Source organism: Larus michahellis, chromosome 23, assembly GCF_964199755.1.
Source record: "Larus michahellis chromosome 23, bLarMic1.1, whole genome shotgun sequence".
Lineage (NCBI taxonomy): Eukaryota > Metazoa > Chordata > Aves > Charadriiformes > Laridae > Larus > Larus michahellis.
The window spans coordinates 1,698,087-1,711,086 of record NC_133918.1 but is presented as its reverse complement, the minus strand read 5'-3'; the positions used below and the strand labels follow the sequence as shown (position 1 = coordinate 1,711,086).

Sequence of the window (13,000 nt, the reverse complement as noted above, 5' to 3'; positions counted from 1 at the left end):
AACCAGACTATAATATACCCCAAGGCTGAAAGTAGCCTCACTGTGTGTGTCAGGAGGACTACATAGAAAAGAAAGGCTGGGGGGGGAGCTGTGCATCCCTGAGAAGTTGTCTAGCGTGATTACATGACACGGAAAGCATTGCTAATGAGAGCACCACAGATGACTCAGTCCTCCCCTCTGGTATATCTACTGCTAAACACACATGGGCCACATGGTTTAAAAACAGGAAAACACAAAAGCACTTGAACAAAAAGAGGAGATGAACGCAAAGCACAGAATGATATACACCCCACTCTGAGACCATTATAAAAAGCAAAATCAAATAAAGATAGCATTCACATGAGAACACTTGCAAGTGTTCCATGTAAGTGTTCCATGCAACACATGGTGGGAGTGAAGCCTACATGACTTTAGCGAAACAAAATCTGGGCATTCCTGCTCAAATGGTAGAAAAAAAAAAAAAAGTAAGCACAAGAAATGAAAAGGACACCTGTTAGTCCAAAGAAAAGAATGTGGGATCCGTACATACCTTTCCTCTTCCCCTTCCAGGAGTTTTCGGTAAGCACTGATCTCCATGTCCAGTGCTAATTTAACATCAAGCAGTTCCTGGTACTCTGTAAGCTGCTGCTGCATCTGGTCCCTCATTTCTGTCATTTCCCTCTCCTTTGCATCTAGCATCTTCCTAAACTTTTCCCGCTCACCAGCCATCATTTCCTCCAATTCACGAATGCGATCTTCTGCTGCACTAGCCTAGGCAGACAGCACAATGGAAAATGCAGTTGGCATCTATGTGGGTACCGTGGGTTCATCTCCCTCCCAAACAAAGATTTCTCTCCATAAAAACCAGAAACTATGAAGGAACAGAAGTGTTGATATAGAGAGCACTGTATTGTTTGTATATCAGAGATGAAATCAAATTTAGTCCCTTTACCTGTTTCTGAAGGCCAGAAAGCTGGTAGCTGAGAGCTTCTATTCTCATGCGAGCCTCCTTCAACTCCTCTCGAGCTGCACCAGCAGCTTTGTCATTTTGGTCAGAGGCCAGCATGGCATTCTCCAGCTGGAAGGCAAGTTTTATTATACAAGTCACTTGCATTGAGTCAGATACCCTGCAAATACCCCTTTTGGTAAAAAATAGAAGCTACTTAATCTTAAATAATTTTAAGATGCAATCTCGTAAGTTTATGGTAAGAATTGCGTAACATTAGGGAATGTTGGAGAATGTTGTCTGAGGAAGTTGGGGTTGTTAAGCCTGGAGAAGAGAAGGCTCCAGGGAGACCTTAAATCACCTTCCAGTCCCTACAGTGGCTCCAGGAAAGCTGGGGAGGGACTCTGGATCAGGGAGGGGAGCCACAGGACAAGGGGGAACAGTTTTAAACTGGAAGAGGGGAGATTAAGGCTAGATATAAGGACCACATTTTTTATGATGAGGGTGGTGAAACGCTGGAACAGGCTGCCCAGAGAGGTGGTAGATGCCCCGTTCCTGGAAACATTCAAGGTCAGGTTGGATGAGGCTCTGAGCACCTACTCTAGCTGAAGATGTCCCTGCTCGCTGCAGGGGGGTTGGACTAGATGGCCTGTAACAGTCCCTTCCAACCCAAACTATTCTATGATTTACAGACCACGGTTTTCATCACGAAAGCTGGTCCAAAAAGGTCCATTACCTTGCCTGAAGTCTCTCTGCCACCAATAAAACCACAACCGCATCTAGTAATTTTCCAATCCAGAACTAACTTCGATCACTGAAATGTGATAAGGATTACACCCATTTTAAAGAGTACTGGGGCCAGCAAGAACATTGCCAAGGCCACAGTAAGAGTAAAGTGACAATGCAACCTTAGACGTGGAGCCCCTCTCAGTACGTCCATGTTAATTTGCAAGCTCACTGCATCCAGACAAAAGCCCATACTGAAACGCAACCAATTCTCCAAGCTCTCCAGCTTCTCAGAGCCAACACACTGTACCTACTGCAAATCTCCTCCACCACCTCCATTTTGAACACAGAACTGGATCTACTGACATCAAGAAAAAAACCAAAGCACTTACAGCAGAAGAAACTGTTTAATCAGCTGCTGCACGATGTCTGCCATTCCCACTGTGTCCTCCACAGTGACCAACAGTTCCATATATTTTCTCACAAACTGGCCTTTCTTGGCTAAAGCTATTCCTAGCAATTACCTCTGGCTATGACCTCCCTGGAAATGCATCTGCACCCAACACCAGAGGAGGCATCTGAACACCAGGACAAAGCTTCTTCATATTATAATTACTTGTCTCCCCAAAGACAGTAGGGCTGATGGAAATGGTTTTATCTCGCCAACTGGGCTTCCTGTCAGCCAGTGCTGTGGCAGCAGTAGTTACCTTAGCCTGGTAAGTCTGCTCAAGCTCCATCTTGTACAGTTTGACTTGTTCGTCATGTTGATTTCGCAGATCCTCCAGGGCCTGAGTCATTTTGGATTCATACTCCTGTTGGCGACTAGTGTCCACCTCTACCAAGCGATGTTCATGTCGTTTTCTTGTTTCCCTTATTTCCTACACACACAGAAACGTGGACAAAATTCCCACATTAGGGTAAACAGTACAAGCAATTACATGCAGACAACAATTAACTATTTCAGTGCTAATTATTTAGTATATAGGAGCTACAGTACTAAAGGCATTTAAGCCTAAGAATTACCGCGTATACTAACTGATGCAAGTTACTGTTTTCATTTGGCAGGATATAATTCTTAAAAATGATCCAACTTAAAAACATGTTTAAAAATATCCGTATACAATTTAGGTAAGCAGCTGTTTTATGCTACAAAAGTGGAAGTGGGGGAAGGGGCGGGGCGAGAAGAGAACATGAATTTTTACACAGCAAAGAGATTCCACGTGCTGCACTACAAGCCTTTTCCTTCTCAATATATATCCCTACATTACAATACCAGTCTATAAGCAGTCAGATAAAAACAAACACCTTTTGTGAACCATTAGATATATTGAAAAAAGAATCACTATAAAGAAAAACTGCATCTTCAAATTTCACTTTTAAGCATGCGCACATCTTCTCTCTTTTTCTATATACTGGATGACTCATTAGATCTTGATTACATTAGTAATAAAGCAGCAACCCAAGCAGTCCTGAAGACATAATTTTTTCTAGTCAGAGTTTGTACTAAGAAATTTTCGTTTTTAAAGAAGTACGACTTCTCTGTGCCCAGAACACTGGTCCCAAACTAGTGAGGTAAGACTTACTCACGCACTTATTCATGTTGAGCCCTGCAGAGACCTGGCCAGGCCTGAACGCGTGGCACCAGAAAGAAACAATTTCTCCCTTCAGGGTAAGACAAACAAGGGAGCGGTACCGAGTGCTGAGAAGAGGCCTGAAGGTGGCACCAGGGCCACGACAGCACAGGCTCACTTTGCATGCCTAGACTGGTGTCACAGCGGGCTAACACAAATTCAGAGCAACTTCACAAGTTGTTTTGCAGAAATAGTCTACGCCTAAAAATAGACTCTTCGAAACATGCCCTTCTACTCACAGCAATGTGCCCTGACGTGATCTGGAAGACACTTTCCCTTCTGCGGTGAATTTTTATGCCAAGAAAACTAGCAAGCAGCAGCCTCTCAGTAACTGTAGGCAATGACTCCTTGGAAGCCACAAAAACATCATGGGGGACTATAAAGCATCAGGTGAAGGGCTGAGCTGATCTAGCAGCTCAACGCCGCCAGAATAAGCAGACTTCACTTGCCACACTCCAATCACGGCGTTCTAATTCTAATAGAGCTTTGGACCCTTCACTGAACCAAATGAATTCACTAAGCTTAAGGATCAAAGGGCTCCAGGGATGGCTAAAGGAACAGCCCCACTTCAGCGTGGCAAGCTTAAAGATTAGTTTCTGTTGTCTCATTTAGCTTCACCTTTAGTCAGTAGCAACGCAGCTCTCCTCAGGAAGCAAAGTTATTTTAAGGCCTCACAACCAAGCAAGGCTCTGCCACTGCAGTCGCATGCAGAAATCCAACTACTCCAGGGCATGGCAGTGAGAGAATGGTCAGTAAAACTCAGGGTGATCTACCCGGGTGGCTCCTCTGCCCTGCTCCAGCCCCTCTCCTTAGCAACACAGACCCGCCTCATCCCTTAATCCAGTCTGGGCACTCATTTCATTCTGTGGTAATACATAACTCAGCCGCTAAACTGGCAAGAATTACACTCAACCAAAACCCACTACCTATTTTGCTAGTTAATCAGGCTGAAATGGTTTGGTGCACAGTGAGCCAAACACCACAACTAGCATAGGTGAGATGAAGGGCAGAAACATGTGGCAATTGCTCAGCAGCCACGAACTGAATGAGCTTGCAGAAGAACCAAAGGTCAGCGCTGGCTCCGCAAGATGGAATAAACTGACAGAGGTGGTCATGCTTCCCTTTCCCAGTCCCCACCTGTGCATTCCCACTAATGACTTTATAAAAACTCTGGTCCTCACTAGAACCACTATGAGCCAACTCAACTCACTAAACAGGCAGAAAACTAGCTCTGCAAAAAGCAGGGTAATTGCATACTGTTCTCGACAATGAAAACAGGTTATAGTCAGGTCCAACCACCACCAAAGTTGGTGCAAGTAAGGAGCAGTGTCATGCAACGAGGTCCAGAGAGAGGGAACAAGCTCTCCCTTTCCCAGCTCCCTTCCCCAGCTGCAGCAGCTCACCTGCTCATGGAACAACACCCTTGTCACTTGGCTCTCATGCCAGCTCTGCCACTGATTTCCCATCTAACTCCTGCAAAACCATTATCTATTTTATTACTTAAGCCATTTATAGCAAGGATAATACTGATTTTCCCTACCTGGACTAGTCAGTAATTGCTTATAGTCAGTTTGAATAAAAGCTACATAAACTTCAGACTATGATGGGATTGCTAGGTTGATACCTCCTCAAACACATTCTTCCTGAAATCCAGATCCTCTTGCAAGCTCTGGCACCGATTCTCCAGATCCACACGCATGAGTGTCTCCTTCTCCAACTGCTTCTTAGCCACAGCATGGCTATCTTCAGCCTAGTAAAGAATTTTAAAGATAAAGATGGAATTTTGTCTGGATCCCTATTTTCCATCTATAACCCTTTCATGGGTTTCATTTGACATTTTTGGACTGATTATTCACAGCAACAAATCTAATGTCAAGCCACTGACTCTGTGTGTGCGTGAATATTTAAAACAAGCTTTCACATTTATATACCAGTTATTTAAAACCTATGATTATTTCAATACAAGACGATAACGGAGCTGAGGAATATTAATTCCTCAAGCACAATATCTTGCACATTGTTCTTTTTCTTGCTAGTGCAGTCCCACTGGGTACTCCAACACAGGTTTAAAATTGTGCAGCACCTTACAAAGGACAACATTTAGTAAAGTGATCTCTCATGAATATAGAAGCACCAGAGATTTTTAAATAAAAGCTTTTGACTAGCAAAATTTTTAAAACACCGTGTTGCTTTGGTTTCTTATGATTTAGTTTTATATGCAAGAGGGGCAGGCAAAGGTTCAGCAGTAAGCGAACGGGATCAGTGATGTTCAGAATATAAACTAACTGCAAAGAAAAATAACAAGTTTTATAACACATACCCTCTCCTGTGCTAAAGCAAGGCAGCATTCGCTGACATACCTTAGCAAGTTGGGCACGCAAATCGGCCACCTCTGCTTCCAGACTGCGTTTCTCATTCAGGACAGTGTTGAGTTCTGCTTCACTTCTATGGAACAGCACTTCAAGATCCTTAATGCGACCCTGAGCCACAGACAAATCTGCATCTTTCTTCTTGTAGCTGAAATAACAAAAGTTACTTATATTTATACGTGGGCGCGCACACAGCTTGAGCATGTCTTGGTTACAACTACAGATCTTTTGTTATTATACACATTTTATTAGGATTAGGGTATCATTAGACAGCTCCTAGAGTAACCTGCAAATGCAGCTAATAGAAGTAATCACAGACGCCTCTTAAAACTCACAGCCTGCACCAATGTGTTGCAAACGCATTGCCTGATAAAGAACAACATATCTCACAGGCAGGCAAGGGAAAAACAAGAAGGCGGCTCAGACAGCTAAGAGATGACAATAAAGCTGCTTTACACACAAGGCGTGAACAGTATTTTTTTCGTCTCACTGCTGCACAGCACATTTAGCCGCTGCCTTTGGAGTACAGCCCCTGCGAAGCAGAGCACATGCATCTCCCCAAGAGGCCCACGCGTATCCCCAGTGCTTCGTACTTGATGTGGCCGAGCCCGTTCCCCAGGATGTATTCCCCACAAAGCAGTAAAGTGGGGACTTGGAAACACGGTCACCCTTCAGAAACAAACCAGTATTTCTTCAGCAGTTTTCATTAGGAGCAAAGCAACTCTGGTCGCTTTCAATATGATTATTTGAGCTGTTATATCCAACTCACAGAAATCATCCAGGTCATCTTCCTCTTGCCCACCAATATTTGTTTACCTTTTCCTCTAACACACTGGCTTTCTGCATCTTCACTCAGCACGCGTCTGTTATTAAAAAACTGTTTTGTTACACGAAGTAATCCTTCCTTGCTGCAGCTCAAGCTCGCCATTCTAGTCTCACACCACTAAGAATGCAGGGAACGGCTTTTTGTCTTTTTCTCTTAAACCATCTTAGAATTAATTTTTCTCCTTGCCTTTCCTCAAATTTCTCTTCTAGAGATCTGTAGTTTTCAGCCTGTGGTCACTGGGCTGCTCTTAAGGGCCCACAGAAATAACTTAAAGAGGAGTCCTGCTATTTATAGGCTTTAAACATCTCTGTATTTGGTCTGCAACTCCAAACATGGAAAAAATATTATCTTTGCAAAGGGAAAAAAAATGCCAAAAACCCACTGCTCTAAATTATCCAAACCTTGCTGCCCAGCCCAAACCCTGAGTCTTGGTTCCCAAAATTCTCATCACTTGTACTGTCCTCTTGAATTTTTAATTTGCCCATTACTCTAACAAAACGTGAATTACTTTCCAAAAATCCTGCTTTACGGGGCACTGGTGTGCCCTACAGACAGTATTTCTTGACATGCCTCATCAAGATGTGTATCTTTTTCTAACTACAGAATAAATTGTCAAGTTATTTTGTGATACACCTTAGCTACAAAGCTCTCTGCGTTCTTTAGTGTAAGTATCTGAATTTGCTTTCATTTAACTGTAACTATTTTCTCCTTAATTGTTGTTACAATCTGTCACTGTGAATCCTGTTGTGTAACATATGTGCAGTGTCTGCGAGCTCCGCAGCCTGCAGGAGACACACAGACAAAACATGACTTCTACTCGAACGAGAGTTAATTGGCAGCAACCAGAAAGTCTTCAAAATACTCTCCAGACACGTGTCCCTGCGTTGCATGTGTCGCACAGTAAAACACGCCACTGTGCGCGTGTCACAGACAATCGGATCTGGAAGCCTTCTGCCTGTGCGGTACCTAAAGGTCAAACGCCACTTCCCACGGAGCATGAACAACAGTTACAATTTCAGCCTGGTTTATTGTCTTCACGCAGCGAACTGACAGAAGACTTTACAGAAGGTGCAACCTGCTTTAGGAGGACTCTGGATGCCTGGAAGTTACAAACGGCAGTCAGCGTGTCTGCTGAGATGTGCCAGTGTTCTTTGAAGAACACCAGGTTAGGGTCGCTCTCGAGAGCTCTCTTCCCAGAAGGCAGCCAGGTTTGCTCAAGGGAAATATTTCAGTGACCATGCGGGGTAGCAGGCTGAGGAAGCTGCAGCAAGACAGTCTCCCAACTCATTGCGTTGGGCTCAAGCAGGAAGACGGCTAAAGGAGCAGATGGATGAGGCCTACACATGTCTACCTCCAGGCTTTGCTTCGCCTGTGGCCTGTGACACGAGTAAAGATATGAACGGACACTTCACGAACATCACGACAGAAGACTTTCCTTAGCCAGGTCATCAAAGTTACCTATGCTATGGCAGAATGCACCCCAGTCACTACCCAGGTCTGGTTCTGCAGTCTTGTGGGAGTGTGCTGTTCCACCAAAGCAAAAATGCTGTGCATCTCACTAGTAAATTAAATGTTCCCACCATGCTGCGAGAAAAGCTACGACCTGGTTGCCATTACTGAAACCTGGTGGGAGGAATCCCACGGCTGGAGTGCAGCTGTTGATGGCTACAGGCTCTTCAGAAGGGGCAGGCGAGGAAGGAGGGCTGGAGGCTTCGTCCTCTACGTCAAGAGATGGACAGAGTGTGAAGAGCTGTCTCCGAAGAACAGCCACGAGCAGGGTGAAAGCTTACGGGCAAGAATTAAGAGACTGAGGCCACAAAGGGAACCTTGTGGTTGGTGTCTACTACAGGCCACCTGATCAAGGGGAGCCTGTTAACGAAGCCACCTTACTCCAGCTCCAGGAGGCATCGCGCTCGCAGGCTCTCGTCCTGCTGGGGGACTTCAACCACCCCAGCATCTGCTGGAGAAGTAGCACGGCGAGCTGTAGGCAATCCAGGGGACTCCTGGAGTGCATCGAGGGTAACTTCTTAAGCCCGCTAATAGACAGCCCTACCAGAGGGGATGCGATACTGGGCCTGTTGGTCACCAACGGAAGTGAGCTAATTGGTGACATCAAGATTGGAGGCAGCCTTGGCAGCAGTGATCGCACACTGGTGGAGTTCACAGCACAGAGGGATACGGGTCAGGTGAAGAGTAAAGTCAGGACCCTGAATTTTAGGAAAACGAAATTCCAGCTGTTCAAGGAGTTAGTCAATAGGACTCCCTGGGAAACTGCCCTCAGGGACAAGGGAGCAGAGCAGAGCTGGCAGATCTTTAAGGACACTTTCCATAGAGCACAAGAGCTCTTGATCCCCAGGTGTAAGAAATCAGGAAAGGAAGGCAAGAGACTGGCATGGCTGAGTCAAGACCTTGATGGCCATGTAACACTGACTGCCACGCAAAATATATTATCTGAAGTAAATGCCAAGACTGCTGGCCTAAGGCGTTTAAAAGGGAAATGAGTCCCAACAGGAACAACGCAGTAGGGCTGGGTGGTATTCATCTCACTTAACTTCAGGGGTTCACATCTGACCTAGTTACCGTCAGGTCTTTTTACAGTTAACAAAGGCCTAGCTAACTGAGTCCATAAATTTTAGCGCACAGGTCGTCAGACCACACACAGACATCTCTTCTAGTATGAACTGTGCACCAAGTTCAGTAGGCTTTACAGTGACTCACTCAAATGGAGATCCTTACACTGCAGCTATTTCACATTTGGACAGTTATTCTAGGGGCAAAGTCCACAAAACCTCTCCAATGGCTGACTAAGAAGAAGGCCCAGCACAGAAAGTGAAGATCTAGTAATACAGCAAAGTTTACAGAGAAAACAAGAAATGTTTCATCATAAATCAACTAGTTAGAAAAAAACACAAGGGAGGGAAACATTTAATTCCTTTTATAACCACTTGGATGTAAATGAAGGGAGATGGAAGACTTACAGTAGGCCTGTACTGGCACCGGTGGATTAAAAGCAATTTCATGGCCAACAACATTCATATATGGGTGATGTACATACTGACATGCCCAGGAAAAATCTTAACTCCCAAATCTTATCTATCAAAACAGGTATCAGAATTCAATCAGCAGCGAAAAAGTGATTTTGCCACCACATATATTCATTTTAAAATGAAGTTTCAACGGCTGAACAGTATTTTACTATAAAAACTCCCTAGAGTGGGAATTGAAATAATGGATTACATTTGGCTTCAGTAGGCAGTTTATTAGGCCAATTCTCTTTGATGCTGACTGAACAGCAGTTTTTTTAAAATGTAGTTGGTACAAGGTCTTTTTCCTGCATACTTACGTTTTTCAAGCCAACACTGCTTCCATATTCCCAATGTGCTCAGGGCCTCCCTTTTCCTTTTTATTCATTTCTGCCATCAGTCAATACAGTGAACCAGACAATAAAACTGATAATGTTTAAAAATTAGCCTTCCTCAGATGGGTCAATTTTAATCTAGATCAGTTTCTCAATCCAGTTTACTAAGCAGCTACACACGTGCATGCTCGCATCAGGAGAGGTACAATAGGACAGAAGCAGGCACAACCGATTCCTTCAGCCTCTATACGTCTGAATTGCTCAAATCACAGTTCATTAATCTTATATCTACAAATACGTTTGTGTATAGACTGGTCAGATTATCTGCCTAGCTGTGCCGATGAGCTGAGGCATTTCCCTCTGACAAGCCTGTATCTTTTCACTGATCTGCAGCGCTTCCAAAAGACACCCACTAAGGCATTTTAAGAAGCATCATTAGTATCATTCCCACTGCAAATATTGACCATTCTAATTGTAAAAATATTTATTTCTTTATATATATATACGTGTCATGCAGGACTTTCCTTACCTTTTATTGAGCTCCTCAATGTCCGCCCTCAGTTTTCCTATTTCAATCTGTAATTTAGCCCTCTCTTTGGCAGTTTCATCCAGAACTCTTCGAGCATCAGCCAGTTCAGACTCATAGAGAGTCTTGATTCCACTCACCTAAGGGGAAAGAAGTATTCAGATATGAGAACATCCCAAAGAACTATCAAAGAATCAAAATACAGCACCAGGTTTCACACAGCTTTCTTTGGGAAAAAGAAAAGGGTTCACGATAATTTTTGTTGTTTAAGAACGTTCTATATCAAACCTTTTCAGTTAATACGCACCTACAATTAGATGTGACCTAGTCCCAAAGACACGACTTAATTTTTATTCCCAGTGGGACATAACAAAACGTAACTATGTTTGTAGTGTGCAAGCCTTACAAAGAGATAAACCAAAGCAGCTCAGTACACCCTACAATCGGATCTTAAAATATTCACCCTCATTTCCAATACTCTGCTGTGGGAATTTTTTTTTTTTAAACAGTAATACCACTTAAAGATAAACAACGATAGACTTGTTTTGTGGAATACACGTCTGAGGCCCAATTTAACTCTGCTACTCTTGCACTATAAAGCTAAAAAGAATCTGAAATTAGATGAACTACAGAAGTGTGAACTGTTAAGGGACGAGCTTGCACTCCTGTTCTCCACCTCAGAGGATAAGGATCTACAGACCCCTCCCTGTCCCAGCTCAATATAGTACATAATCAGCTATTCAGACTGCAGCAAGGCACCTCAAAGTCTTCTACACCTTAATTTCTCTTTTTTTTTTTAGAATGCAAGATTATTTTAAAGATATATCAGATAGCTAAACTGTCAAGACTGCGTAAGATTGCTGCTATTGCTTCTATCAAAGGATACCAGGACAACCACTACCAATATGGAATCAGAAACAGAGCAACCGTAGAGTGAAAAGAGCCAAATGCAGAATGTACCAACTTTAGGATGAGAAATTTCATAACAACGCATAAAATGTAGAAACAAGGAAGCAAACTGTGCTATTCCTAGGAGTGCCTATTTCAACATCAGAGCGGCACCAATGACAGACTCAACCATCTGGTCTTCAAAAAGACTGATTAAAAGCAGTTAGTACATAATTGAGTTCCTGATAGACTATATTCTCATAAACCTTCTGAAATTAACTAAAACATGAGGGTATGAGGGCTGAGAAGCCTTTAGTTTACAAGCACACAACACAGCAGAAGTGACATGGCTGTCTATCCATTACTTCTTTTCTTTAAAGAATTATTTCAAGCTTTATTCAAATTTTGAGGTTTGGGGTTCCCCCCCCACCCCCAGCTGATAGCCTATGGCACGAGACAACACAACTCTGTATTATCAGTTACAAAATTTAGGAAGTTCTACAAAGAAGCGCACCGCGACTGTGCTAAACTCTTTCATACAGCACTCCACAACGCCGAGAAAAAAAAAATAATGGCAATTTTTAAGGCTGTAAAGCCTTTCATTATGGACGACCCTTGAGTGAAAATACAGTATTTGCAAACTGCAATACAAAATACAATTGCCCAAAGGCCAAGTACTGATTCTGCGCCATCAGGTACTGCATCTACAACACTCCTTTCTCTAATGCTGGCCGTTCTTTAGACCATCTGCCCTTCAGCTCTTAAATCTGTTCAAATCCTTGCCCTAGGACACCTACCAGGATCTTGGGGCTGTATCGCTGTAGGTTCAGACACGCACCAAATCACAAGTGCAGGATACAAGGACAAATCCCACCCCTGTAATCCAGGGCATAAACTGGAATTGCACATCAAGGTACAAAGGAAGAAAACCTTTTTCCCTAGGTTTTTGGGAATACTGTCACAAAAAGGTATTGCTGGTGCGATACTTACAACAGACAGTAAATAATTTATGCTTTTGAGGCATTACTGACGATATAGAGCTTACCACCACCAAAACAATTCTCTGAACTGAGAATAAACACTTCATGCAATTCCTGTGTGGAGCGTAGAGAGGATATACCTAGATGGAGCTAAAAATTGTGCTCAGAACCTGTTGACAAAAAGAGAACCAGAAACTGTGCTTCTTAATTAGAAAGGACTGATCGAGCATTGCCATGGTTTGGGCAATCCAAACCTGGTTTGTCCTCAAACCAGGACAAGCATAACCAGTTGTGGTAGCTTCGTATATTATTTTTTTTCTCCTGCAGCATGTTAACCTCTTCTTTGCTCTTCCTCCAGTACCAAACGTGAAAAAGGAAACACACGGGTCCCATTCACAGTCCAAAGTGTTAGTCAAAAAGCCACTTTTCACTAGAACTTCAAGCTAATGCACCGAGAGGACAGCAATAACTGAGACATAAGGACGCATTGCAGCTTTCAGCACAGGGAGGCAGCAGACAGCTGGGAGCAGCAACACCTTCAATCACTGCGAAGAACAAACCCTAAACCCAACCACCCCCTGCTGGAACTCTAACAACAGGATGCAAAGAGAATACACATTTATGGTAATATTGATAAAAGTTTTAGATGATCAAACTGAACTGGAGGACAGTTCAAGATGGTCTTGCTAGATCATAAAAATAACATCTTGTTTATTTTCAGCACTGATCAAGCTGAGAGAGAGAACCAAACGCTGCAGGAGGCGTAAAGGA

General features: G+C 43.4%; 1 protein-coding gene across 5 annotated transcripts in view; it reads right to left on the bottom strand.

Moving 5' to 3' along the window:
- The window catches only part of LMNB2 (lamin B2), a 34,071-nt gene that overhangs the window by 10,130 nt on the left and 10,941 nt on the right, over positions 1-13,000 (bottom strand). For all 5 annotated transcript variants that reach the window (XR_012584450.1, XM_074565406.1, XM_074565407.1 and 2 more), the window contains exons 2-7: positions 10,365-10,501; positions 5,643-5,799; positions 4,907-5,032; positions 2,359-2,529; positions 932-1,057; positions 530-750 (exon numbers count right to left, since the gene is read on the bottom strand). Coding sequence is in view for 4 of the 5 variants with exons in the window: in XM_074565406.1 (XP_074421507.1) it covers positions 530-750; positions 932-1,057; positions 2,359-2,529; positions 4,907-5,032; positions 5,643-5,799; positions 10,365-10,501 (938 nt within the window). In the remaining variant the exon portion in view is untranslated. The remainder of the gene's footprint in view (positions 1-529; positions 751-931; positions 1,058-2,358; positions 2,530-4,906; positions 5,033-5,642; positions 5,800-10,364; positions 10,502-13,000) is intronic.